This window comes from Rhinolophus sinicus, chromosome 14 (assembly GCF_057876585.1).
Source record: "Rhinolophus sinicus isolate RSI-liver-muscle chromosome 14, RSI-T2T, whole genome shotgun sequence".
In the NCBI taxonomy this organism is placed as follows: Eukaryota; Metazoa; Chordata; class Mammalia; order Chiroptera; family Rhinolophidae; genus Rhinolophus; species Rhinolophus sinicus.
This window is the reverse complement of record NC_142514.1, coordinates 32,993,405-33,021,357: the sequence shown is the minus strand read 5'-3', so window position 1 is coordinate 33,021,357 and position 27,953 is coordinate 32,993,405. Positions and strand designations below refer to the sequence as shown.

The window sequence follows — 27,953 nt, the reverse complement described above, 5'->3', positions numbered from 1 at the left end:
TTTTATTCGAGTATGTCTGGTTAGTCAAGAACTTAGTATTCACAAACTAGTTCTTGGAGCTGGGTAACTTGCCCTTTTCCACCCCCTTGAAATACTTAACAGTTATAAAAGAACTGAATGAAGAGGGAAATTTTGACAATATGCATTAATTTATTCAGCAAACATTCACTAGATGTCACTGTTCAGGGATGTAAAACAAGCACATACTTCGAGGAATTCGTACTAGGGAAGCCAGACCAAAAAAAAAGGAAAGAAAAGGACAAATATAATGCAGTATGATCAATACTATGATAGAGGTAAGCGTGGGGTAATTTGGGTACACAGAGAAGGGGCACCTAAGACTTGGGAGTCAGGGAAGCTTTCTGAAGCAGGGATTCCTGGGTGAGGGCCCCTACCTGACTCAGACACAGAGCTCTGTGGTCCTGTGCAGGGAGTGACCTCATTGTTTTCTTTACCTTGCAGAATGTTGCTGAGGCACAGTGCATTGCCAACCAAGTTCAGCTCTTCTATGCCACTGATCGGAAGGAGACCTATGGCTTAGTAGAAACCTTCAACTTCAGACCAAATGAGTTCAAATATATGTCTGTCATCGCTGAATTGGAGCAAAGTGGACTTGGAGCAAAACTGAAATTTGTCCAGGACCAGGATAAGATTTAGGGCTGTGAGAGCTGGCTCCTTATGGAGCCTGCTCAGCCCTGGAGAGCCTAGAGCTCACCCACCCCCTGGAACTCTCAGGAGCTCAGCATCAGTAATGAGCCCAGTGTTGTTTATACAAGAAGTAATCATGGAGGTGAGCCCTATTCTTGATATCCAGAAACGAAGGTACCTAAACATTCTGATAATTGCCCCTCAGCATACGTGAGGGCTCCTTTTTAAGTGTTTGAGGTCATAACCAGACAGCCAAGGAGCTGCAGAATGGCTAACTTGATTTTACACAGTGTAACACCATGTTACAAGTGCGTTTGCATTCTGGCCATTTTGACTGCACAGCTCCCAAACGATGAGTTCCTCAACTTTATAAACTATGAATGATAATAATCTTGAAGACCTGCTATAGTTAGATGTAGGCTTTACATACTCTTCCCATGTGCCAATTGGTTGGCCAAAGGCATCACCCAAATATCTGTTCAGACAACCAGATAACACCATCAGGATTAAGACTTCATCTAGGTGCCCCCAGAGTTGCCTTTAGGGTCGCTGGTGTGAAGTGTCAGTAGATTGCAGGTATAGTTAAACACATAGGTATAGTGCCTGTGTATTCTTAAACCATAAACCATAGTTCGTGGTACCTGCTGCTCTTAACTGCCTTTCAGAAGCTGTGTATTTGGAGGGGGTGAATCAATGTGAATAAATCAATGTTTTTGTAAGAAGAGGATCGATCCAGATAATGCATGTTTTTGTGTTTTGCTTTTTAAAAAAAAACAAAGCAATACTGTGCCAGTATTATATGAAAAAGTGGGTGGAAGTAAATGTTTCCAGATTGGGTGTGGAGAAAAAAATAGCAATAAAATTAAGTGTGGCTTATTATCTTTGTTACATTAAACAGTGAAGTCTAAGCTATGTGCTGTCCATGCTGTCAGTGCTGTGGGCTGATGTAATCCAAACTCATCTCTGGACTCGGTAGTTTCTTGAAACAAAACATAAGAAAGGAGCTCTCCAGCACTGGAAACTCACATTTGGTTTGTAGTATCACTGTTACGGCTCCAAGCTCAGTGACAGAAAAGGGTGGTGGTTACACACCGAGACTTCTGAACCTCAGGCCCCACCCCCATTAACTGTCATCAGCTGCCTTTCCTTTTCTTGCTCTGACGTGCTTCACTTTGCTGCTCCTGCCTGACAGCTGGTTGTATGACACTGAATATGGTGAGTGGAAATGTAACCAGTACTTGAGATTGTGCGTGTTTTCTTCATTACAGTCGGGCCTGTCCCCAGGCTCTTTAAATGGAATTGGACTTCCCAATTATTTTCTGAGCTGTGTCTATTTTGTTGTGCTTCTGAGTCTGTATAGAAAAAGACCGACGGTGTTTGTTTAACCTGGAAAAGCTGCTAGCCTTTCACAATTTCTCTAAAGGTTGAGTTGTTTCCTAATGCAAATTCTGGACATGCCTTTCCTGACGGTTCATTTTTTTGAGAAACTTGAGTCTGGATATCTTGAGTCCTAAGAATCTTTAGCACCAGGTGAAGTTGTTTTTGTGGGTATCCAGTTATGTTTGCTTTTCCCTCCAGATGGACCATAGTACACTTTCATAAGACCAGTTCTTATGAAAGTTCTTTTCATATCCAGTTCTTAGCCGTAGTACACTTTCATAAGACCTCCACCAGAGGGTGAGAGAATGATGGGAAAAGAAGTAAGCACTGGCTGCTCATTTGATTATTCCTCCCAGCTTTGCCCTAAACCCCCACTTGCCAAAGAAGGATGTACCCCTGGACGGTTGCATTGGTCGTGATCAAAGCACCATCTGGCTGTTAGTATATTTACCAAGCAAGATCTGGCAAAGAACTGAATGAAAATTGTAACATTAATCAGTAAATCTGTCCCCTGGTACAAGCTGGTGTTATGTAGAAAGTGGACAGGCTTTAGATAAATGAGTCTGGGTTCAGATGTCAGTGTTGCGATTCATTATTTCTATAATACTGAACAAATTAAACTCTAATTCTGTTTCTTCATCTGTAAAATGGGGATAATAATATCTACCTCATAGGATTATTGTGAGAATTAACATATATAATCTACAGGAGTGCTTAATAAATGTCAACTCCCTTCCTCTTCTCTACTTCCCCTGCCTCTCATTAAAGACCAATACAAATTAGCATTACAGATGTCCAGATCACTCTTCATTTTAATTGAAAGATCAAACCTTATCTCACAGGTTCTCAAACTTTAAGTGGCAGTAGAATTACCTTTAGCACTTAAAAATGCAGGTGCCCAAGTCCCAAACCCCAGCCTGCTGAATCATAATTTTTGCAGAAACTGCTGGGCATCTGCATTTTAATACGTGCTCCACGTGATTCAGATGTTGGTAATTCACCAGCTACACTTGGAGAACCATTGCCTTATATGTTCTTCACAAAAAATGTCCATTAACCAGGTCTTCCTTTCCTGTGGACATTATCCATAGAATCAGGTTCCTCTGTCCTTTGCCTCCCATAGTGGTCCCCTTTGCATACTCTATATTTATTTACTTATTCATGTACCTTTTCACTAGACTGTGAGCTCCTTGAGGGCCAGGGTTTATCTCCATTCCTAGTGCCAAGGACACGGCCTGAAACATAGAAGATACTCAGTTGTTTGTTGAATAAATAAATGGCATGGATTTTAGCCAAAACATTATCTTGTGTGTGTGCCTATATTTAAATACTCTGAATTTAAGAGAATCTCTTAATACACATATATCAAGAACTTATTGAGTAGGAATATTTGCAAACCAAGGTACCAAGTTATACACAAAGTCTCTGTATTTCAGCAATCCGCTAGCGTTAGCTTGGTGGACTGACTGCCACGGCCATATTAGAGGCTGACACTGGAAGATAAGTAGGACGATCCCTGCTCTCCAGCTCCGTTCCAGCCAGCGCCTGTACCTCTCGGGCCTCTGATTCCATGCCTCACAGCCAGTACCTGGTCATAGTTTGCCTTGTCTTGTTCTCAGGATGCTTATGCTGCTACTTCTGTCTTCTCCAACCAGTTTAGAATCAGAAGCCACATGTTCTGTTTTTTGCAGTCTCCACAGTACTGACCTTTTTGTCCAGTCTTGGAGAAGAGGTACAGATGCCCACTTCCCCAGTCACTTGATTTAGCACTGATTCAGCATTCATTAATATTCATCGGGCACCTACTGTGTGCCAAGCACAGTTAAAGGAAACGGGAATACAGCAATGAACAGGACAAATAAGACCCCTGAGCTCATGGAGCTTATATGCTTGTGAAGAAGACAAATTAATAAACCAATAAGAATTTCAAATACTGGTAGTGCTGTGAAAAATTTTTTTTTAACAGTGACAGAATGGGGAGTGGAGTTGATAACTTAACGGACAGAAGAGCCATCTCTGCAGCAGTGACAGCTGATACTTGAGGCAAAATACCAGGTAGAGAGAACACTAAGTGCTGAGGCCTTGAAGCAGGGCTGGCTCAGTATGCTTGTTTCTGGGCCTAGATTGAAAGGTTCAGTCCTGTCCTTGAGGAGCTCACAGTTCACCAAGCGAGACACTGACATGAATAATTACAATACGAGGCAAACTGACCAGTGCTGTCTCAGAAGAGACAAGGAGGGTTGAACAGTGGGGGATGCAAATCTTGCCACACCTTGGTACCCACCATGAAACACTTAGGGCTTCATATATTATATATAATATAACAGGTAGACAGCAGTAAAGTCTCAAAGAATATGTGTTCCACGCAAGGAGGTCCTGCGAGTTCAGAGCTGGCTTCACAATATATACCCATTAACAATAACTGCTCACATTTATTACTGGGGCTTACCATGCGCCAGGCACTGTGCTAAGCCCTTTACATGGATTATCTCAATCCTTCCAACGATCCTGTGAGGTCGGATGGTTGGTAAGATGTGCTGCTGCTCTTCTTATGCCCCCTGTTCTCCCCCACCTCTAGCTCAAAAAAGAGGGCAGCCTCCCAGTTACCCCTAATCCCAGCTCCAGCAGCTATCTCAGGCCTCTAAGAAGTCATGGGTGGCTCCTGAACCAGTCCTTGCTCTGAGAAACGTGTCAATTTTCCTGCCGTCAACTAAAGAACAAAATGCACACATTATACATTTCTGATTCCTCCAAACTTTATTTCAAAATTCATCGTGTTCTAATTAAGGAGGATGTTTTGTGCTCTGTTTTATGCTGCGTTGAGCATTTGGATCTTGGCAATTTTTTTTTTTTAATTTTTTTTTTAAATTTGTTGGGGTGACAATTGTTAGTAAAATTACATAGATTTCAGGTGTACAATTCTATATTACATCATTTATAAATCCCATTGTGTGTTCACCACCCAGAGTCAGTTCTCCTTCCATCACCATATATTTGATCCCCCTTACCCTCATCTCCCACTCCCCACCCCCCTTACCCTCTGGTAACCACTAAACTATTGTCTGTGTCTATGAGTTTCTGTTTCTCATTTGTTTGTCTTGTTCTTTTGTTGTTTTTGGTTTATATACCACATATCAGTGAAATCACATGGTTCTCTGCTTTTTCTGTCTGACTTATTTCGCTCAGATCTTGGCAATTCTAATGTGGCAGGTTGGAGGCAGCATTTTTTATCCCCATTCTGCTAAAGAAGTGACTTGGTGCATGAAAAGGGAAGAGGTGGCTTGAAGGTCGCTGCCTGCATCAGGAGCCAAGCCAGGAATAGAAGGCGACCGTCCATGCTCCAGACTTAATGTAATTTGTAATGTCCACTGAGCAGGCTCATCCCTCACATTCACAGGCTGCTCCTGAGCTCTTCAGACCTCAGGAACTAGAAGAGTTACAAGAGAAATTGGTTTAAACCAGTTACGAATCATCCCTGGCTCCCCAGACTATTCAGAAGAAAGCCCCTTTGAATCAGCTCTCTGGAGCTTCAGGATCTGGTTCCCCGTGACTTCTCCAGGCTCTTATCTTGCTTGGCCCCCACCCACTCCTTGGCTCCAGTCACTCTGGATGACTGGCAGTTCCCTGAATGCACTGTGCTCTTCTTACCTCTGTTCTGATCTTTTTAAATACTTTTGCCTACCTACCGTGTTTCCCTGAAAACAAGACCTAGCTGGACAATCAGCTCTAATGTGTCTTTTGGAGCAAAGATTAATATAAGATCCAGTCTTATTTTACTATAAGACCAGGCCATATAATATAGAATAGAATAGAATAGAATAGAATAGAATAGAATAGAATAGAATAGAATAGAATAGAATAGAATAGAATAGAATAGAATAGAATAATGACAGGACAGGACAGGACAGGACAGGGTCTTACATTAATTTTTGCCAAAAGATGCATTACAGCTGATTGTCCGGCTAGGTCTTATTTTCGGGGAAACATGGTACCTCAAATATCCATGCACCCTTCATCAAGTTAATTCTAATTTGTCTTTCAAAGCTCCAATGAAGCATCTCTACAGAGCCTTCCTTTACCCCCATCCATGCTGTCCCCACCCCGTCGTGCTCCTCTGTGCTTCCCCAGCATTTTGTGCTCCACCTTTATGAGGCTCTCTCCCACAGACTAGACACTCCTCAGAGACAGGGATCATATCTTACTGGACGTTATATTCCCAGTGTCTATCAGAGGAGGCAGCCAGGTCTGGGGGTTGTAAACAGAAAGAACTGGGAGAATGAACAATCTTGGAGCAAGACAATTATTTTAAAGTACCAGCCTGGCACATTCAAGCTCCTCTTTTGACTTACCGAGTCTTAATATTAAAAAGGACCTTAGAGACTGTCCAGTCACTAGTTTTCAACTGCTTGAAGAATTCCCAGCATTTCCTTAGAGGAGGGGACCCTGGAAGCCTGGTCCTTACCCCTAACTCAAACAGAGAAGAAGTGTTTCATGTGCTGGCTTCTCGCAAGCTGTCATTTAAAGAAACAGTTTCCAAGAAAGACTGAAAAAATCCTGATCTAGTTTAACCTCCCACCCATCACTGCAGCCTTCCCTTAAGCACCCCCAAGCCATTGGGCAACTGTTTGAAAACTTCCAGGCCTGGGAGCTTTCTACCCCACCAACTGACCTGCTCAAAGACAGCTTTGAGTGACAGGAAGTTCTTCCCCACCCGGCACTGAAATCTACCACCTCTCACTCCCCTCGCTGGGCTTCATTCTGCCCGCCATTGCTAGAGCTTCCCAGAAACGTCTGTTCACTTTTCTACCTTTTACAGATGTGGGAAGATAGTTCTCAAGTTGCCTTGGAGTCTTGTTAGATTAAACAACCTTCTGTCATTCCTTATATGACCCAAAACCCCGGCCTCTGCTTCTGGATAGGCTAACACCAGTATCTGCCTGGAGTTGAGGCCAAGATAGCCTTGTGGGTGACCAGAGTGTACTTAGGATGGCAGCCTTTTGGGAGTTGGCATGACCCACCCCGCAATAATCTCCCCACATTGCCACTCACTAAGGTCACCTTACTGATTCCTCCACCTTGCCCTTTCCTCACTCTCATCCCCACTCCTACCCTCAGTCTTTCCATAACCTGCTATCAAACATGGCTCTTCCTACCTTGAATTCTTGACTTTGGAGCCTCTACATATATCCTTATTTCATCTGGCTGGTCTCACCCTAGTCTTCCCATCATCACTTGAATCTTGACTCTGTTGCCCAGAACCTGTGTCCCTCCCAATAGAGGTGATACTTTTCTTGGTTCATCTGTATCAGCCATGGAAGTGATCAGAGGTAAGTGGTATTCCCTCAAGCGTCTCACTTACCGTCACCCCCCCCACACACACACACACACACACAAATCCTTGCCTTGGTTTGAAACATCACTACTGGACTTTTGGCCCCTATGATCCCCAGATGATCATTGTTGATCATTGTTGTTGTTCCAACATTCATGGTTTGGCATGAATCCCCACCTTGCATTCTTATTTCTTCAACCCACATTTATTCTCCTGTTTTGGCCTTGCCTTTGGTCAGATAGGAAGTGGCTGACAGAGCTTCTATTTTGACACTGATTTTGCAGGAGAAGGAAGAGAGCAGAGAGGTATTTTGCTGAGCCTCACTTGGTGCACAGCTCCCAACAGACTCTCTGCGACGTCTGCTTCCACTACCTGAGATTATTCCATTTGATCTGTCCCAATAATACTATGGGAACAACATTACTCCCATTTTACAAAGGAAAATACTGGGGAGACAGCATTGCAGATGTTAAGAGTAAGGTCTAAATTAGAATCCCAGCTCTGCCTTTGGACAAGTTATTCAATCTCTCCAAGCCTTTGTGTTCTCATCTGTAAATAAAAAAATAATAGTTCTATCTAAAATAGTCCTAGAAAAAAATAAAAGTTAAGAAAAGGATTAAATGATATAGTAGATGTAGTGAGCTTAGCCCTATGCTTCACACATGATAAAAGTGCAAAGCAGTACTGCTAGGTTAAGTGCTTTACCTTTTCAAGGCACAGTCCTGCAAGAGGAGGTGAAACCTTCTGCTTCTAGAAAATAGATCTTCTATTTCTAGAGCACGAGTTTCTATTGTGCTGTTTTTCCTGCACTATGTTGCCATTTTCAGAAATTCTTTCCCAAGAATTTAAAGAGGTTTGTGCAATAGCCATCATGCCAGAGAACATGGCACTAGGAATTTGGGAATCTCAACGCTGGATTCACAAACTGGTGGGTAGGAGCAAGGTGGGGAAGGCGGGGGTAAGCCCAGACCAGAATATACAGGTTAGAGTGACCATTCTCCCTCCTTAGTTGCCATGTGGGGACAGAGCCAGGAGTGCAGTTTCCAGGCTCTCAGCCTAACGTGGAAAAGTGCTCACTTGGGTAGTAAATGGCCATCAACTGTGATTGGATGGCCATTAACTGTGGTTAGTTGGCCGTCAGCTGTAACCAGTGAGCCATTGGCCACTAATATAACTGCTGGGCTATGCTAGCAGCAGATGGTGACTGGCAAGCGCGGATTGCAGTTAGCAGGGCGGATTGCAGCTAGCAAGTGGTGTTGGTTGGTTGGCAGAGAAGCGGATGGAAGGTTGCTGATCGTGTGGCTCCTGCTTCCTGTGTCTCCAACCCAGCTGCCAGCGAGACTGTAGTGGTATGACTCCCCTGTCTATGGTTCCATGGGTGTTCCTTTTTGGCCTCACCATATCTTGCGTTCTTATGCAGGAGTGAGGGACAGAGACCCCGCATGACACCCTGCATGACAGGCCAGCTGGCTGGATCCAGTGCCCACACCTGGGCAAGGGAAGGGAGGAGTGAGAGCAGGCAACTAGGCAGAGCCAGAGCCTGGCAGCTGACATCTGGGGTCAGGAGCCAGGTGACACTTGGAGTTCCAGGCCAAAGTGCAGGGCCTGCCTGATTAGCTGTGGATGGCTTATCTGAGACCAAGTGACTCCTGATTACAGAGCTTTACTTATTAAATTCTTTATCAACTAATTAAATATAAGAGTGTACAGCTTAGAAAGACCAAAGCCTATAATTTTCCTACGAGGCATCAGAAAGACCTGAAGAACTTGTCAACGAGGTCGATTCTTGGGCCCTACCCCTGAAATGGGGGTTCTTTTGGCCTAGGGTGGGACCTGGGAAACTTTATTTAAAAAAATTTTCTCTGGATAATTCTGAGGCTTAGCCTGGCTTGGGAACCCCTACAATAAGTAGTGATTTTATACTTGAGGAAAAAGGCCCCAAAACAGGTGAAATGACTTCCTCAATGTCCCGCAAGGTGTTGGTAGCAACATTCCTTCTACTTATTTGTGGCAAATTTTCTCTGCACATTGGTCCCAGGCAACCCAACTGAAAAATATCTGAAAAGCAAAGATTTGATTATTGTCTGCTTCTAGGAAAGATTTCTGGGATGAGACTAGCTGTTTTTAGCATGTCTCGGGTGAGGAGCTGGCCCTCCAGCCTGCATTGTGTCCTCTGGACGTCCCTGTGAATTACTGTCAAGGTAGGGAAGCTCTGAGTATCTCAGTGGTGATCTACCATGTGCCTTCTTCCCAGAGTGACCACTTTAGAAACCAAGTGACCCTCAGACAGCCTCCTGTTTCCTGACCCTTCTCCTCTCTGTACTTGGTCTATCTCTTCCTCTTTTTCTACCTTCAGCTCACGCTAAGGGACTTTGTCTCTTGGGTGCTATCTATACAACATATGGCATATGATCTGCCCCAGCAGATTTTGCAAGTGTATCAAAAGAGGGAGCAAAAAAAAATCTAAGGTGGTGTCAAGGTTACTGAGTATGGTCAGTGAACACAAACCTGTTAATTGCTTTAACGTGGATCCAGGCACAAATGTCTGTGTTATTATCTACTTTCCCAGGAGAACATTTTTAGAAATGTGTCTAGCCCTCTTTCAAACTGATTTGTTCTCCTTTCCCTCATTTACCAGATGAGTCATATGAGATAGCTCTTAAACAGTACATCTGCTAAGCGCATAGGCAATGTGGGGAAGGGGGTGGACCTATGATTAGAGTTATGAGGCCTGGGTTTGAGTCCCAGTTCTGACACTGTCAGGCTATGCTTCTTGGCCAAGTCATTTCACCTTATGAAGCCAATAGTCACCTCCCAGGTTGTTGCAGGGCTCAAAAATGATCAAAGTTGTGGCGGCCGAATAGCTCAGTTGGTTAGAGCACGAGCTCTCAACAACAAGGTTGCCGGTTCAATTCCCACATGGGATGGTGGGCTGCACCCCCTGCAACTAAAGATTGAAACTGGCGACTGAACTTAGAGATGAGCTGCCCCCTCCACAACTAGATTGAAGGACAACGACCTGGAGCTGATGGGCCCTGGAGAAACACGGGGGGGGGGGGCTGTTCCCCAATATTCCCTAATAAAATTAAAAAGAAAAAAAAATGACGAAAAAGGTGAAAGCATTTTGTAAACCAGAAAGTTCCTTACGACTGTCAGTTGTTGCTACAGCGTCCCATGGGAGGAGGTAAAATAAACAATAGCCCATTTTTCAGGGTTTATAGTCCAAAGGGGAAGACAAAATCTCATGGGCTTAACCAAGGAGCATATCTGCAAAGCATTAAGAACTTTCTGTGCCAAGGGCTCCCCCCTGAGGAGGGTTGGTTCCAGGCAGCTGATGTAAATGCAGGAAGACTTCTTGAAAGAGAAGAGCACACCCTAAGTTCTCTTAGCCTTGGACAAAGCTATGCTCCTAGCGCTGCTTCTTGAAAAAGCCCCATGGCAAGCTGGATGACAAGTGTGGGAAATTACAGGCTATACTTGCTGTAGAATCCAGACTCCTGGAATACAGTGTGAATCGTCAAGAAGGGGACCCCATCCACACCCAAATTACTGCTTCCTGGCTGTGGGAGACACAATTTTCCCACCAACAGGAAACAAAGCCAAGAAGGGATCTAGAGGTTCTCCCAGAAGAACTGCGGGGCAGAGTTTGAAGTGTCATCCTAACATGTCCAGTGCCTTCTTCTCCTTTAGGGCAACTGTCTTTCTCTCTTCCCTACCCCTCCATCCCTCCCTCTGGAGGGAAGGACAACTTCACAGCTCTAGAAAGACAAACCTTCCTCCCTCCCAGGATTGACAAGAGGAAGAAATGAGAAAATGCATCTAAAGCACAGATATATAGACGGCTTTACACCATCTATGAAAGGGTTTTATTATCATTACTTATCTTTGGGCTTATCCTTTCACTCTCTGTGCTTTAGTTTTCCCTGTACTTTGAGATTAGACTGATAGCCAAGGGCCCTTCCCCTTTAAGAGCCACCCCTCTCTGACCTGTTGTTCTTTAATGCTCTTCTGCAGCCTGAGCCTAATTAGCTATGAAGTGAGACACCTAGGCCTGGTGGAAATTCCTCAAAAGATTGAGACTATTGTCATCACCCACAAAGCAAGGGCAAAGTCTGCACCTGGCCCACATATAGAGCCCTCAGTAAATACTTATGGAATGAATGAATGAACAAATGAATGAAACGTGCTGTTTCCACCTCACCGTGCTGTCTCTCTAAAATGTTAAATCTATACTAATTTACTACTACTACTGTTATTAGAAGACATCACCCCGGCTTTCTTGGAGGTCCCCTATTTTTACTTCATCCCACAAGTAATGTGAGAACCAGGAAGAATTTTTCTTAGTCTATTCAAGTTGCTATAACAGAGTATCACAGCTAGGGTGGCTTATAAACAACAGAAGTTTATTTCTCGCAGTTCTGGAGGCTGGGAAATCCAAGACCAAGGCACCTAAAGAGTCAGTGTCTGGTGAAGACCTGCTTCCTGATGCATAGATGGCCATCCTCTCTGTGTCCTCACATGGTAGAAAGGAAGAGGAGCTCCCCGTGGTCTCTTTTATAAGAACACCAGTCCCGTTTTCGGCTCTCTGAGCAGCACCACGGCGGTCGGCAAGAATAAGCACCTTACAAAAGGCGGTAAGAAGGGAGCCAAGAAGAAAGTGGCTGACCCGTTTTCTAAGAAAGATTGGTATGCTGTGAAAGCACCAGCTATGTTTCCCAAAAGAAGAAATATTGGGAAAACACTAGTCACAAGAACTCAAGGAACCAAAATTACATCTGAGGGTCTCAAGGGTCGTGTTTTTGAAGTGAGCCTCGCTGATCTGCAGAATGATGAAGGTGCATCTAGGAAATTGAAGTTAATTCCTGAGGATGCTCAGGGCAAACACTGCCTGCTAATTTCCACGGCCTGGACCACATCCGGGACAGAACGTGCTCCAGGGTCACAAAATGGCAGACCATGATTGAAGCTCATGTCGATGTCAAGACTACCGATGGCTATTTACTTTGTCTGTTCTGTGTTGGTTTTACTAAAAAATGCAACGCTCAGATTTAGAAGACTTCTTATGCTCAGCATCAGCAGGTCTGCCAAATCCGGAAAAAGATGATGGAAATCATGACCCGAGAGGTGCAGACAAATGACTTGAAAGAAGTGGTCACTAAATTGATTCCCGACAGCACTGGAAAGGACATAGAAAAGGCCTGCCAGTCTATGTATCCTTCCCATGGCGTCTTTGTTAGAAAAGGCAAAATGCTGAAGCCCAAGTTTGAATTGGGAAAACTCATGGAGCTTCATGGTGAAGGCAGCAGTTCTGGAAAAGCTACTGGGGATAAGACAGGTGCTAATGTAGAACGAGCTGATGGATATGAGCCCCCAGTCCAAGAATCGGTTTAAAAATCAGATTTTTCATGGTGACAAATAAAACCCGTTGCTGATGAAAAAAAAAGAACACTAGTCCCATCATGAGGGGCCACCATGGTGACCTCATCACTTCCTAAAAGTCCCACCTCCAAATACCATCACATTGGGGATTAAGTTTCACCATATGAGTTTGGTGGGTGGGGGGGGGGGGGGGTGACACAAACATTCCATCTACAGCAGAGATTCCCAAACCTTAGTCTTCTGTATAAATATCACTGGGGACCTTGCTAAACAGCTTCCTGCACCTACCCCAGAGATGTCTGACAAAGTCTCTATAAGAAAGGCCTTGAGGAGGCCTCTTGTAGGAGAAGGATTTGAACTGGGGTGGTGCTCCAGGCAGCAGCCCCAGAGGCTGTGTCAGACCAGAACTTCCTGTGCAAGCTTTGTAATGGGTTTCGTGGAAGGCTGAGCTTAGGACACTGGTGAAACTGCATCTGCCTCCTGGACACTCCAGCCCCTCACCAACTTCTTGTGTGTCTCCTTTTTTAAATTTGTTAGTGTTGAAATTTTCATGCATATACAAAAGTAGAGCTGATAGTAGAATGAACCCCAATTCCCTATCACCCAACATGAAAAGTTTTCAACACATGACAATCTGTGTTCTTTTAAACCCCCACCCAGTTTCCCTCCAAATCCCGGACATCATTTTTTTTCATCCATATATACTTCTGCTTATATTTCTAAAAGACAAGTACTTTAAAAAAAAAATCCTAAATTAATTAACAATAATTCCTTAATATTATAAAATGTGAAGTCATATCCCAATTTCCCTAGTTGTCTCATAACTTTTTTTTACAGTTGATTTGTTCAAATCAGGATCCAAACAAGATCCACACCTTGGAACTAAATATAACTTTTAAGTCAGTTAAAAAATAATATTTTTACATAGTTTTAGGCTCGCATAGAAGTTTCAGAAATCATAGAAAGTTCCCATGTACCCTTCATCCAGCTTCTCCCAGTGGTAACATCTTATATAACAATAGTATAATTATCAAAACCAGGAAATTGACAGTAGTATAATAATATTCCAACTACAGACTTTATTTGGATTTCACCAGTTTTTATATACACTCATGTTTCATTTTTTTCCTTTTGCTTATAGTCCTAGGACATTTTATTACATGTATAGGTTTGTAGACCCACAATCAGGATACAGAACTGTCACCCAGAGAAAGTCCCTTGTGCTATATAGTCAAACCCTCCTCCTCAACCCTAACTCCTGGCAACCACTTATCTGCTCCCCATTACTACAATTTTGTCATTATGAGAACATATATAATGAAATCATATAGTATGTAACCTTTTAAGATTGAATTTTTTCACTGAACATAATGCCTTTGAAATCCATGCAAGTTATTACAAGTCTCAATAGCTGGTTTGCTTTATTGCTGAGTAGTAGTCCATATTAAGTCACTTTTACCTTATAGGTATCCCTTCATCTCTTTAGTTTTCTTGCCATTTACTTGTTCAGAATCTGCCCTACAGAATTTTTCTCACTCTGAATTTTGCTGATTTCATCTCCATGGTTACATTTACTTGTTCCTCTATTCCCAGTCATTCCTGTAACTGATAGTTAGATCTCCAGAATCAGATGGTCTTCTGGAAGGAACCCCCATCCCCATTGACAACTCTGAGGCAAGTGTTACTGTAGAGGAAGGAAATACCATGGGGACTGGGACAGTCTGAGGAGGCCTCTTGTAGGAGAGGGATTTGAACTGGGGTGGTGCTCCAGGCAGCAGCCCCAGAGGCTGTGTCAGACCAGAACTTCCTGTGCAAGCTTTGTAATGGGTTTCATGGAAGGCTGAGCTTAGGACACTGGTGAAACTGCATCTGCCTCCTGGACACTCCAGCCCCTCACCAACTAGTACCTCCATTCCTAAAACACCCCTAAGCTTGGAACTAGCGCAAGTGGTTGGAGGACATGCACCTGAATAGGAGGCAATGCCTACCAGGGCCATGTTGGAGGTCAAGTGACGTGGGTCCATGAAATTGTCCTAAGGGTCTTATGCACACCAATCTCCCACCACAGCCTCCAGAGATTTCCTTCCCAAGATGGAAGACCTGAAACCTGGAGAGGTGAGGGCTGTGCCTCCAACTCAAGGGGTGGGCAGGGAGCCGGGATAGAAGACCGACCTTGGAGTGTAGAACACTCGCGTCTTAGGTTTTCAGGGTCAAGAGGTCCCTCCTGCTCTTCTGAGGGGCTGAAACTCTCTGAAGCCCATGTCACAGGGCACTGTGCCACCTTTGCTTGCACATTCCCCTCCCCTCTACCCCGCACCTCAGAAGTGAGTACAGCTATACAGGCTACATGGTTGGACAGCTCTGAAGCATCGAGTGTCCCCTCATATTATCCTGGCTCTCTGCCCCATCTTCAAGGACCGTAGGAACAAGTGCAATCCCTCTTCTACACAAAAACCTGCTGGGTGCTTGAAGGCAGCCCCCCAAACAGACGGCCACAGCCTACTGTTTACAAGGACTATCACATCTGATCCTTACGGCTCTTCTGTGGGGCATATATTGTTGTTGTTGTTGTTGTTTCCATTTTACAGAAGGGGAAATAGGCTCAGAGAAAATAAATGTCTTGTCCAAGGTCACACCACACAAAATTTTAATGTATATCCTTTTCGACCTTGTCTTTTTCAAATTAAAGGAAATCAACCCTCAATTCTTCTTACTGCAATGAGGGTATCCTTTGCTTTTTCATCAATGTGCCAGGATAAAAGACACTGCCTTCTGAGCAGAAAGGGACAGAAGCTAAAAATAGAAACTTTTTCTTGGGAAATTGAGGAGAAGGTGGGTCCCATCAGGCTACAGGAGTGTCCAGAAACCTGGTGGGATGAGCTGGGGGTGCGGTAGCTCATTCTGAGAGGAGTATGGGAATGTGGAAACTTGCTTGGCATAAGAAGGGCTGGAGAGAGCCAGGGAGAGGCTACTCTATATCAGTGGAGTCACTGGGTATAGGTCCACAGGGACAAGAGCCAGAAGCTGGTCCTGACAAGGCACCTGGAGTGGCATGGCTGGAAGATGCTTTGGATGCAGATGGAGAAAGTTGAGGTCCAAAGATGGGCAGAAGCTTTCCCAGAGACTCAGCAGGGCAGGAGCCCAGGTCTGGATACCACCCCACTGCACTTGGAGCTCCCATCAAGGAGTCGTGTTCCCGGACTGTGCAGTGGAGAAGGGTCCAACCTCAACTAAGTTCTCAGTGGCTCCCACCAAGCTTCAGAGACAGGGCCATATTTAAGCCATTTATCATACTCAGGACACAGTGGGAGGGAACAGTGCCTGTCCTGTGTAGGTGTGCAGTGCTGTAGGGTCACGGTGTGCCATCAGAGAAGACAGGGGTAACCCAAGGTCACACAGCTACTATGTGGTAAAGCCAGGAAGACCTTGTTCTCCAAGGTCTGGGTCTTCTCAGCCTCAGCAGAGCCTCCTGGAACAGTCTCTCTAGCCCAGACTGAGCCACAGGAAGAGGATCCAGGTGTTTAAGGGATCTGGGCTATCTCTGGCTTCTCCCAACCCTTCAAGCTGTCAGCTGGTATTGTGGCAGACACCCAGGGCTCCTTGGGTGAGCTGGGAACTTCTGAAGTTCCTTCCAAATGGATCAGCTATATTTCCCACAATGTAAGATTCTGTGCTTTTCGCTCTTCCCAGGCAAACTCCTGCCCATCCTATAAAACCCAGCTCGAGGTACAGCAAATGACTATGTACAAAGCCACAGAGGGAGTCACATCACATTCCAAAGAATCTTACAGACCATGATCTCCAACCACAATGCAATATAATTAGAAGTCAACAAGAAAAACATAAACTTCCCATAGGCTGAGAAACTAAAAAACACGCTTCTAAATCATCCATGGGTTAAAGAGGAAATGACAATGAAATTATGAACTATTTAGAACTGAATGATAAGGAAAGCACAAGCAGTTTTTCTTTCCTCTGTAAGCCAAAGTCCCTGAGCCCACATGCCAAAAACCTTCCATTGTCCCCACCAGATGCACTCTCCACCCTCCTCCACCCAACTCTAGGTCCCAGGAGCTCAACCTCTGTGTGTGTTTTATCAAGAGGTTCCCTGTCCTTGGCTGGAAGAGTAGAAGTTGGCCAATGGGGAAACCTGGCCAGAGATCAGAGGGAGGGAAGAGAAGGAGGCCCCTTTAGACCCCCAGTCCTTCACAGAATGATTGCTGTGGGCTAGGTATGCCCCGCAAGCTTAGGCCACAGCTTCGTTTGGTAGCCCCCTCCTTATAGCTCCCACTCTGCCCACTCCCTCTCAGCACCCCTGCAGCTAGGGGTGACAGCTTCAGCCTAGGGTAGACAATGGAGGGATGCGCTTCCTAGCCCTTTGATGATACGCCATCTGTGTGGTTGCCCTGTAGCCCTGACTACACCTCTAAAGAGTACCTTCTTTAAACTCCCCTCAGAGTGCCCAATTTGGGTGTTCCACATGTGTCCTACAGTTAACCCCACTCTCACAAAGTGGTCCCCATCAGTCCGTAGCCATGTTCTCACCTCTGGATGACTGAGCTCCAACCTCGTGTTATCTGTGTGTGCTGACCTGTTGTCAACTGAGGTCAGACACTCGGGCAACTTCACCATCTGCGATGCTGCTCTCAGGGCACAGGGTCAGGCCTAATAATGGAGATTGATTAGGATACCAAACAAATAAAGGACTGGACTTGAATTCCTTCTGCATATACTAGAGCATACAAATGATTATAGAGGATTTGAAGCAGAGTTAAGACCCACACAGCAGGGCGGGGGGAGGAGGGGGGAGAACTTTAGACTGGGGCAAAAACAAGTACTCAACAAAAGAATCCTCAGTTCTGTGAGTTGGGATTCTTCAGGATCCACCTTGTTCTCATGCCATCGAGCAAGCAGAAGATCCAGACACAAGGAGCCCAGTGAGCATCTGTGCCAGGGTAAATGCCCTCCTCCAGCCTCCAGCTCTCCCCTACTCATGCCTGCTCACCTCCCGTACCCCTCCAGGGTGACTTCTGCAGCCCATCCGGCTGCCTTGGCCCTCCTACCCTAGAAGGGCCAAACTTCCCTCCCTTCCCAGGACAGATCCAGCCACCTGGTCCCTAAGCCTGGGGCCCACAGTGTGCATTGGGTGCTGGTGTGGGATATCTGTCTGCCCTCGGGAAGAACCCAAGTAGAAAAGTAAGGAGAGCAGATCAGGTCTTGAAGGGTTTGGATTTGGTTGGAAGGAAGGAGGGAAGGAAGATATTCCAAAGGGGGAACAGCTGGAACAAATGTCTGCCAGTGGGAAATGGGGTTTCTTCAGGTGAAGAGCAAGGAGAATCAGCCCAGTCTGACAAGGATCTCAGCCCTGACAGCGGAGGTGAAAGTCTGTGGTTTGAGCACTGGTCAGGGCTAGTCCTTTCAGTGCTGGGGTGAGGGACTCACTCATGAGTCCCAAGGCATGCATGATGTATGCATTCATTCATTCATTCATTCATTCATTCAGCAAATGGGTATTAAGTACCTACTATGTGCCAGGCACTATGCCAGGAGCTAAAGGTATGGAAGTACATAGGGCAGACCTGATCTCTTATCGAGCTCAGGCACAAGTGAGACACACATGATTCTGGGAGGGCAAGAAAAACACCATTTCTAGCAGATCTTTTGTTTCTGCTCCAGACAGAAGCTGAGCTTGTCCCCATTTTGCAGTTGAGAAACCTGAGGCTGCCTCCTTGGTAGAAGCCCAAGCAGACACTGAAAGGACCAGCTAGTCCTTTGCCCAACGGGAAGTTAGGAGCACAATATAGACTTTCCGGAAAGGCGACAGTCACTGTGTCTGTGTATTCGTGTGGGGGGGGGGGTCCCCATTCCCCGCCCCCTCCCCGCCCTCTGGCAGCGTCGTGGCGGAGCCCGGGAGGGCGGGGGCGGAGCTGGCGTCGCCCGGGGGCGGGAGGGCCACCGCGGCCCGACAGGGCAGGCAGGCGGACAGGCTAGAGAACCCGCAGAGCAGGAGGACCGGCAAAAGGAGGCGACCCAGCGCGCTGGGGATGTGACCCACAGCCAAACGAGGACTCGCGGTCACCCACCGAGGCAGACCCCGTGAGTGAGCGCCGCGCCCCACGCGTCCCCGCCGCGCAAACGACCCAGCCTTGCTTCCACTTTCATTTCTTCGGCTGTCCCGGCGTGGCACCATCCGGAAGCGACCTCTGCCTAAAGGCAGGCTAACCAGTCCTCGGTCTGGGGTCTCGGGCTCAGAGAGGCAAAAGTCGAGGTTGGGGGGTGGCGGTATTTGAAGGGGGCGTGTCTTCGGGAGCGGAAATGTCAGTCCTGCTCTCTGTTCTACCACGGGTCTGTCATGGCAGCTGGGCTGAAGAGGGGTGAGGGGAGATGACCAAGGGGTGAGCTTGGGTGGCCGAGTGTTGGGGGGTGGGCACAGTCTGAGTTCAGGGCATGGAGTCCCCCAACTCTACTTTTCTCTTGAATCTCTGCCCTGCAGGGCGTCCCCACACATCACACAGCCCTAGGCTGGATTCTGGGTTCACACTGGGGTCAGCCTCTGGCAGAGATTCTGGGCCAGGCCTGAGGATGACAGGTGTGGCGCTGACAGGGGACAAAGTGTCAGAAGCTGGCAGGGTCACTCTGTGGTCTTCATTTGGGAAGCCCAGATGCCCACCCAAGGTGTGAGCCATCACTGGCCACTTTAGGTATAAAAAGACACCCAGAGTTAGGAAACAGGCTAAGAGGGGGAATGACCATAGTTCAGGGAGGGAACAAAAGTTCTGTGAGGGATAGAGACTCAGGAAGGGCAGGGGAGTGCGAAATGAAGAGGGACATGTGACATGGATAGAAGGGCACCTTTTGACCACCCCCACCACACTCCCACCCCCTCCCCAAACTTACATTTTCCTGAGAAAAGGCCTAAGCTTTGAAATTCTATAGCAGGAAGGTGAGACTATAGCTCACTGGTCAGGACACTCAAGTTACTGCAGGTGCAGTGGGGGAGGCTCAGCATGCTGGAAGAACCGAAATTAGGTTGGTCTAATTGGTGGGAAGATGTGTCCCCTCTCCTTCTTTTCTCTTTATCTCCACCAGTCCAGCTACCAGCCAGTGCAGGAAGATGGTCCTTTACTCTTGTCATGGGCTGAGCCCTATCTTATCCCAGTTCCGTTATACCACTGGAGATACCATGCCTGAAACTTGCTATGTGAATGCAACCTCTTCAAGTTCCCTTTCTGGGCCTCAGTTTCCCCATCTGTACAAGTGGGTTGGGCCAGTTGATTTCTCACAGCTATTTCAACCCTAAGATTCTTGATTCTAAGCTTACCTTAAAGTCTGAGTATCAACTATGTGCCAGGCCCTGATCTAGACTGGGTAATGGGGTGGGTGGAAACACCAATGGCCAAAGAGCAGCCTCCACCCAAGGAAAAAGAGAGGGGGCTGTGGGAGGAGGTAGCATTCAACCTGACCATGTGTAGTCAAGCAAAGGGACCAGTGTAAGAAAACACACAGACAGGAAAGGGGGCGGGGGGATGTTTTCCAGGGATCAGCAAGAGGCCCAGGGTGGTTGGGGCAGGGAAGGGGGGCAGGAAAGATAGGGTGAGGTGTTGAATACCAGGGTGATGGTCTGTTGGTAACTGTCAGGAAAGGGGGCTGCAAGAAGGTGCAGAGCCAGGAGCCCCACCTAATTGCAATGTGAGTGATTCTGAAAGCCCCTCCCCCAAGCAGAGTTTAGAATGCAGACAGCAAATGAAGTGTGGAAGTCTCCTCCTCTTGGGTCAGGAAGCTCAGGTCCCACACTGGGGACTCCTTTGGGAGAGAAGGCAAGGGGCAGGGGATGGATGAGATGACCGGCCATATCTTTGAGGTTTCTTTTTCAAGAAAGTAAGATCTTGCTGGGAGACCTGCCTCTACTCTCCAGACTCCTCTGATTTTACTTGACTGTCCCCCCTCCTGACCTGCCTCTTGTGGGTACAAAGAAGAACCCCTGTTCCGAACTTCTTCACTAGGTTCAATTAGTGTCTGACGTGATACTTCCCCCAACCCGTAGATACTGTGCCTTTGGTTACACCCAGTTGTCTCCTTGTTCCCATTCTCCTTCCCCAATCCTGTCCCAGCATTACTAGAAACAAGAGAAAGAAAAATGCTCCAGTGTCAGCTCTGAGGTCAATGTCAGGCTTTGTGGCTATATTCAAGCCTCAGTCTAGGGCTGGAGTCAGGACTCCCATTGACCAGGTCAGGGTCAGGTCAGAGTTCAGCCTGGAGCCAGCGCTCAGTGCTTAGCCTATATTCAGCCTTAGTGCTCAGTCTGGGGTCAGAGTCAGTGCTTGGTTTGTGGCTAAATTCCAGTCTTAGCAGATACCTGGGTCTTCATTTCCCAAGACCTCACACACTCACAGGGGAGATGAGATGACTACCCTGAGAGTCCCAGAAACCTGCCTGTATCAGTATGACCCAGGAAGTTGCATGGGCCTGCTACAGGAGCCACCCAGCCATGGTGGAGCTGGGTCTATAACCCAGGACTCCTGCTCCAAGCCTAGGGTTCTGATTGCTGTCCCCAAAGTCTGTTCTGAGTGTGGGATCCTTCAGCCCTAAGAGGCAAAGCAAATTCATCTGAATTCTAGATGGGCCCAGCTGGGTGGATCTGACTACATTTTCCTATGTCCTACTACTAGGCAAATAGTGGGTGCTCTAGGAATGTCTATTGAGTGTCAGGTGCAGGGGAAGGGAGCAGTGGCTTGTTGGGGTTTGGGGGTGAAGGAGGCTGTCTTGGGGAGAAGAATTTTCAGCCACTGTTGGAGGAAGTGGCACCCTTCTAGACCTGCCACCTCCCCCTTTCCTCCAGCGCCTGCAGCCACACTCAGAGGCTGCCCAGCTGGCCATATGAGGGCCCTTTCCTCTTTCAGAGTAATAAAAGGAAAGGACATTTTTGGTAGAAAAGTCCCTTCTGCTCCCTGGGAATCCCCGGTGGCCGGATGGACTACGGGATATCCCAGAGGAAGCTGAAGGCAGGGGCCCTCCCACTACCCCTAGCACAATGCAGCCAGGCTCTCCCACGCCACAGCAGCTGGTCTCTGGGGCCCCAGGGGTCATCTCATCCAGGCCCTTGCCTCTTGAAAGGCCTGCAGGAAGCTTCTGCCACCTCTCTACTGGTCAACAGCAAGTCTGAGGAGCTGTTTGGAGCCAAGGCCCAGCCCTTTGTGAGATGCAATGAATGTAGAGTGGCAGGGGGAACAATAAGGGAGGGCTGTGGTGCTTGGCAGGGGGAACTAGGGCAGCCTGGAAAGAGGGCAGGGGCGCTGGACCCAGAGGATCTTGGAGGATTTAGAATCCAGGCAGAGGCTATAGAGTTGGGTCAAAAGCTGAAAGGTGAGAATCAAAAGCTGAGATGTGAGAGGGAAATAATGTGTTAGGAAGTCAAAGCCCATTTGGTAAGGAGCTGATCTCCATGTTCCCCCATGCTCTTGGCCCTGGCAGGGCATCCTCAGGTCTTGCCCCTGGACACTTGGCCCTCAGCCCAGCCCGGCCATGGCATTGTGCCTGAAGCAGGTGTTTGCTAAAGACAAGACATTCCGGCCACGGAAGCGCTTCGAGCCGGGCACACAGCGCTTTGAGCTGTATAAGAAGGCACAGGCATCACTCAAGTCGGGCCTGGACCTGCGCAGTGTAGTAAGGCTGCCGCCGGGCGAGAACATCGACGATTGGATCGCCGTGCACGTGGTGGACTTCTTCAACCGTATCAACCTCATCTACGGCACCATGGCCGAGCGCTGCAGCGAGACCAGCTGCCCGGTGATGGCTGGAGGGTCACGCTATGAGTACCGCTGGCAGGACGAGCGCCAGTACCGGCGGCCAGCCAAGCTGTCGGCACCACGCTACATGGCCTTGCTCATGGACTGGATTGAGGGCCTCATCAACGATGAGGATGTATTTCCCACACGCGTTGGTGAGTGCCACCTGGCAGGCAGGTCAGGCCTGGCCAGGGAGGGAGGGCATCACCAGAGCCATTTCACAGATGAGACATTTAGTTTGATACAGCAATTCTGTGGGGGGGGGGGGGTAATTTTCATCCCCATTTTGTAGAAGAGGAAACTGAGGCTCAGAGAGGTTTATTGTCTGCTCAAGATCAGGCATCTCGAGCGAGGTCTGCCTGAATCCCAGTTTGGGGCTCTTCTTATCTGAAGCTTGAGTGCCCCTCCAGGAACCACCCTGGCAAGACCACTGTGATTCTCAGAACCTTCCAGAAGAGCTGCCTCAAGGTGCTCCTAGCAGGTCCCTGCTTGGGCTAATCTGACTTGCGGCCTCCTGGGAGTCCCCTCCGACTCCTGGCCCTGGAAAGGATTGGGCCAGATGGTACCTCCACCTCAAGGGACTCTGAGGGCAGGATTCTCCCTTGTCAGGCCCAAGCCATGGAGCCTTTTCTTATCTTAGCTGGACAGCCTGGGCGGGTGAGGATGGGGAGGGGAGATGAGTGATGTCACCCTGGCCCTGCTTCCCCACCCAAGGGCAGAAAGAGGGGGTGTTGGTCCAGGAGCTGAGCGGGCATGGCACTATGTTCGTCACAGTAGACCCACTCCCACATGGCCTCATGTTCATTCCTGTTAAGACATTGGGAATCAGAGATGGGTGGGGCAGGATGGTCAAGCCCAGAGGGCAGAAGTCTGAATGCTGAGGGAAACTGCGCACTGAGTCACAATTCAATGCCCATGGCCTCTCCCCAGCTGATGGCCTGCCATTACTGCACTATCATGCCCAACAATGGGTATCTTCATTTAACATGGGAGGAAACTAAGACCAAGAGAGGGACAGTGCACTGAATCAGGAGGGATTCAGAACTACAGCTCAGGTCTCGTGGGGCCCAGGCCCCAAGTCTAGATGGGCAGGACAAGTCTGAGGAACCTGGGCTGGGCCTGGAAGGGCTCACAGAGAGGCAGGGCTCACAGAGAGGCAGGGCTCATCCGTACCTGAGAGCAGTGAGGAAGGGGAAGGGCTCTATGGAGTGGGGTGGGCCTGTGTCTGGGCTCTATTTCCTTCTAGCCTAATCCCCAGGCCTGTGAGAGCCCAAGTGTCTGTGCGTTGACCCTGGGATGGCTCTGCCACAGCAGAGAAGAGGAGATGCCCACCCAGATCTCCACTCTGAGCATGGGGGACTGAGCAAAATTGTGCCATTTTCACAGATCCTGGAGCTTCTCTCGTGCAGGGTCTGTGGCATCTATCTCAGAGGGGCTCTATAGGGCAGAGCAAAGAGGGCTTGAATCCTGCCTCCAGTCTGTACTAATTAATAGTTCTGTGGCTTTGAGCAAGTGGCTCCACCTTTATGCACCTCCATTTTATCACTTCTATCACCCATTATCATACGAGGCTAAAGGTACAAAGGGCCCAACACAGGACCTGGCTCAAAGATGGAAGTGCGCTATTGAATATTTGAAGGAGTGAGAGATATCGGACCTAGTTCTTGAAGACTTAGTAATTCTCAGGATTGGTGGGGGGCGGGGGGGTCTGGGGCCTGCTGTGTGAATGTTGCAAAGAGGAAGGAATTGGAGTGGGCTGGAGAGGGATGTCAGGATCGTGAAAGGCCTTGTGCAGGCACCATACTGGGAAGTCAGGACTTAATCACAAAGGCCCATGGTTTTAAAAATGAACCCCAGATGTCAATGAACTCCCCTTGGAATTGTATCCAGGGGTGTCATATGAGAGCACCTACGGATGCCCATATTTCTGGGGAGAGTTTAGGCATCACTGTCATCATAGTCTAAGAACGGTTGGTCAGTGACCCCAACCAGGTGGCAGAGTCCTGCTCAGGATAATGGGAAAATATAGAAGGTGATTTGTATTTCAGTAGGGGAGAGGCACAGTCAGATTTGTGCTTCATTAAAAAGGGAAGTATGGGGGAAAGCAAACCACAATCTCTCCCTGTCTCCCACAGGCAAGTGTGTAAGGCCAGAAGCCTTTCTGGGGGAAGGCTGCCTGTGTGTGGGGGAGGACAAGGTTGGGTAGAGTTTCATACCAGGATGCTGATTCTCCCCACTTCTGCCCATCCCTGCCTCCCTAGGAGTCCCCTTTCCCAAGAATTTCCAGCAGGTCTGCACCAAGATCCTGACCCGCCTGTTCCGCGTCTTTGTCCACGTCTACATCCACCACTTCGACAGCATCCTCAGCATGGGGGCTGAGGCGCATGTCAACACCTGCTACAAGCACTTCTACTACTTCATCCAAGAGTTCAGCCTGGTGGACCAGCGGGAGCTGGAGCCATTGGTGAGGCCAAGCCCCCACTGCCTTCCCCACCAGGGCTAGCCTCTGAGTTTTCGGATCCAAAGGCTACCTGCTTTAAGAAAATCCAATTAGGAGAAGGCAATTCATTTAGCAATGATTCTATACTCTAATAGAGAATTCATTCAAGTGTCAAATTATAAACCCACATCTGCAGCCTGGATTTGGGGGTGGAGGTGGGGGAGGGGAGGGATGGAGGGGCCAGGTTCAGGCAGAAGAGCAGCCAGTCTGTATGTTTTGGAAAGGGGCCACCTGGCAGGTAGAGCTCTGACTGACCCTTCCCCATCTTGTGTCTCTGCAGAGGGAGATGACAGAGCGGATCTGTCACTGAGCCCAGACCTGGACATTGTTGCCCATCAGATGGACCATCTGAACACTGAACACAGAGTGGCTAGGGGAGGGGACACTTAGTGGCAGAGGAACTTGAAGGCCCTGGGACCCCTCCACATACCCAAAGCCCCTGGACTTCTGGTTCTCAGGAGTCTTGCCCATGTGTCCCCTGATTGGAGACGGGGAGAATTTAAAGGTGGGCAAATAGATGGGAAGGAAGAGCTAAATCTCCAACATGAAGTCTGGGGGTGGGGTAGGCTAGAGGGTTTTACTCTGATACTTGACCCTTCCATGGTGGTTCCCCAGCCTATGTGGGGAATTGTGGATGTGGCGGACGTGATGGCAAGAAAGGTACAAGAGAGTGAGCAGCCTGTGTGTGAGTGAGCACAAATGATTCTGTGTGTGTGTGTGTGTGTGTGTGTGTGTGTGTGTGTGTGTGTGTGATTTGACTGTGGAGTGTGACTGTGAGGGCTAGCTGCCTTAGACCCTCCCTGGCACATAGTAGGCCCTCATAAATGTTAGGTAAATGGATGGATGGATGGAACATTGAGGACCACAGGGCTAGTGAATGGACTCTTCCATGCTTGGAGAGCCCCCATCCTGCAAGTACCTGCCTCCTTCCAAACCATCCCTGAGACATTCCAGCTGGTTGGCTCTCAGAGCATAGCTATCCACAGAGACACTGGATGTTCATTCAGCATTCCGCTACTCAGCACCCCATGCCCAGCCCTGTACCCTGACCCACAAGTGGGGGAATTGAGGCAGGGACAGGCCCTCCCAGAGCCTCCACACTTGGGGGCCAGAATGAAGAGCCAGAAAGGACCTGAAGATCATCCAGAGTCACTCACAGAATCCTCCATGTACATAGGAGGAAACGGAAGCCAGGAGGAGAGGAGGGAGAAACTGTCCTCACAGCAAGGCTTTAATGGAGCTGGAGTAGAAACCAGGGGTCCTGATTCCTATCCAGGGCCTTTGGATTGCTACATATGGAGATGAGAAGCATGTGGAAAGAGGGTTTGACAGCCCCTCTCCAGAACACAACTTTCTGCTTTGAGCAAGGATTTCTAGCGTGATGCCAGAGTGCCCCACCTTCCCTCAGGTCTGAGATTATCTGCTGAGCCAGGCATCCAAAATCATGACCCTTTTCATGGCCCAGCAGCTGCCTGATCTGTGGGGAAGCAGATGGGGCTCCTGGAGCCTGCCAACTGGACCTGGGACTGCAGCCTCTGGAGAAGTTCCCAAGGGAACACACTGGCCCAGCAGCTTTGCCAGAGGCCCAGGGTGGGGTGGGGGTGTGAAAGGTTCCCCCAGGGAGGACTGTGGATTGGCAGATGGATTCTAGGCTGTGGCCAGTGCTGACTGCAGATGTGGGTGGGAGGGGGGAATCTATTTTTGTGAAACAGAGGGAAGACTTTATTGTTATTTTTTGTAAAATAAAGGAGGTAAACTAAAGCTGCACTGGTGGGAAACTGTGGTCTGGGTGCCACATGGCTCCTGGGCACTCTGTGGAAGGCATTGGGCCAAAATGGGGCGGCGAAGGCTTTTTGTCCTGAGATCCTGGGCCATATGGAGAGCTGTTGGGTGTGGTCATATCTGGCCTAGCTCTCCAGGGTGGAGACACCAAGGTTTCCCCAGGGCTCTGAGAATTCTTAACCCAGAATTCCTGGACTAGGTAGGCGAGGACCCTAGGAGTGGGGAGGCCTGGCCCTTGCTTTCAGGGAACTCAGTCTCTTGAGAGAGTCTTTCCATGTTCCACTTCAGATCACCCGGCACTGGCTATTCTCACCCCATTCCTTTAATCTGGGTGGTTTATTGGAGCTAATAGATTAAGGAACAGGGCAGAAACACTGTCCTAACCCTAAGCATAGCGAGGAAGACCTTCTCAAGAAAAGGCCGTTTGTTGGGTACCAGCTAGAACTCAAAGTGGGGGTGGCAGCACATCGGGCTAACTCTTGAGCTTATTCCCCAGGAGATACTCGAGTCTCTTAGATCAGGTCTGTCTCATTCCACTGCTCCTTACCTTCAAGCTGCCCAGAGAAGTTAAACAACAGCTTGGTTCTAAAGAGTCAGCAAAGCCCTACTTAGAACTCTCCCCTCTACCTGAGGAGACAGCCTGACTTTGTTCAGTGGTTCTCCTGGGAGGCAGAGGCCCAGGGGCCAGTCCAAGCCCAGCCCCTGTGGTACTATGGTAGGCTCCTTACCCCTCCATACCTCAATTTCCCCCATCTGTTTCATGACCAGGAGTTGGAGTAAGGAAATGATTGATTCAAAGCTCCTTCAATACAGTCTGTGGATTATTCACAATAATAACAATAGCTAATGCTACATATGTGTCAGGTACAATTCTAAATGCATGAATCAAGTCTGTCTTTAGCTAGCTGCCTGGCTACCTGCTTGACTCCCAGTATCCCTCCTTTCACTGTTCTAGGATCTGTAAGGCCCTCCGTTCTGCTGCTCCTTCTTTTGACTCATCAGAGGAGACCCCAGTCCAGCATTCGAAAAGGTGGCTCTGCTTGTACACTTCCTATGACAGGTCACTCACTACCCCTTCAGTTATTGGACAGCTCGGACTCAGAAAATTAGGCTCTGGGCTCATAGTTGTTTTGCAATACACCATGGC

General features: G+C 48.1%; 2 protein-coding genes and 1 pseudogene across 3 annotated transcripts in view; all 3 read left to right on the top strand.

Moving 5' to 3' along the window:
* The window catches only part of ATPAF1 (ATP synthase mitochondrial F1 complex assembly factor 1), a 28,394-nt gene extending 25,063 nt beyond the window's left edge, over positions 1-3,331 (top strand). Inside the window, exon 9 of the mRNA XM_019749409.3 lies at positions 463-3,331. Coding sequence (XP_019604968.2) covers positions 463-657 — 195 coding nt within the window. The 3' untranslated portion in view covers positions 658-3,331. The remainder of the gene's footprint in view (positions 1-462) is intronic.
* Positions 3,332-12,053: 8,722 nt separating this feature from the next.
* Positions 12,054-12,751, top strand: LOC109456851 (small ribosomal subunit protein eS1 pseudogene; annotated as a pseudogene).
* A 5,914-nt stretch (positions 12,752-18,665) lies between these two features.
* On the top strand, positions 18,666-26,785 carry MOB3C (MOB kinase activator 3C). 2 transcript variants are annotated; one of them, XM_019749429.3, is made up of 4 exons: positions 18,666-18,835; positions 22,211-22,679; positions 24,786-24,988; positions 25,305-26,785. In XM_019749429.3, exons 2-4 carry the CDS (start codon positions 22,262-22,264, stop codon positions 25,332-25,334), a joined length of 651 nt encoding a protein of 216 aa, XP_019604988.1. In that variant the 5' UTR covers positions 18,666-18,835; positions 22,211-22,261; the 3' UTR covers positions 25,335-26,785. The 2 variants fall into 2 exon arrangements, with proteins under 2 accessions (XP_019604988.1, XP_019604989.1); XM_019749430.3 differs by having other exon boundaries at positions 18,694-18,952.
* Positions 26,786-27,953: the final 1,168 nt, after the last annotated feature.

Coding starts and splice junctions, on each gene's coding strand:
- MOB3C (XM_019749429.3), top strand. CDS start 22,262: ATGGCATTGTGCCTGAAGCAGGTGTTTGCTAAAGACAAGACATTCCGG. Junction 22,680..24,785: donor TGTATTTCCCACACGCGTTG/GTGAGTGCCACC, acceptor CTGCCTCCCTAG/GAGTCCCCTTTCCCAAGAAT. Junction 24,989..25,304: donor AGCGGGAGCTGGAGCCATTG/GTGAGGCCAAGC, acceptor GTGTCTCTGCAG/AGGGAGATGACAGAGCGGAT.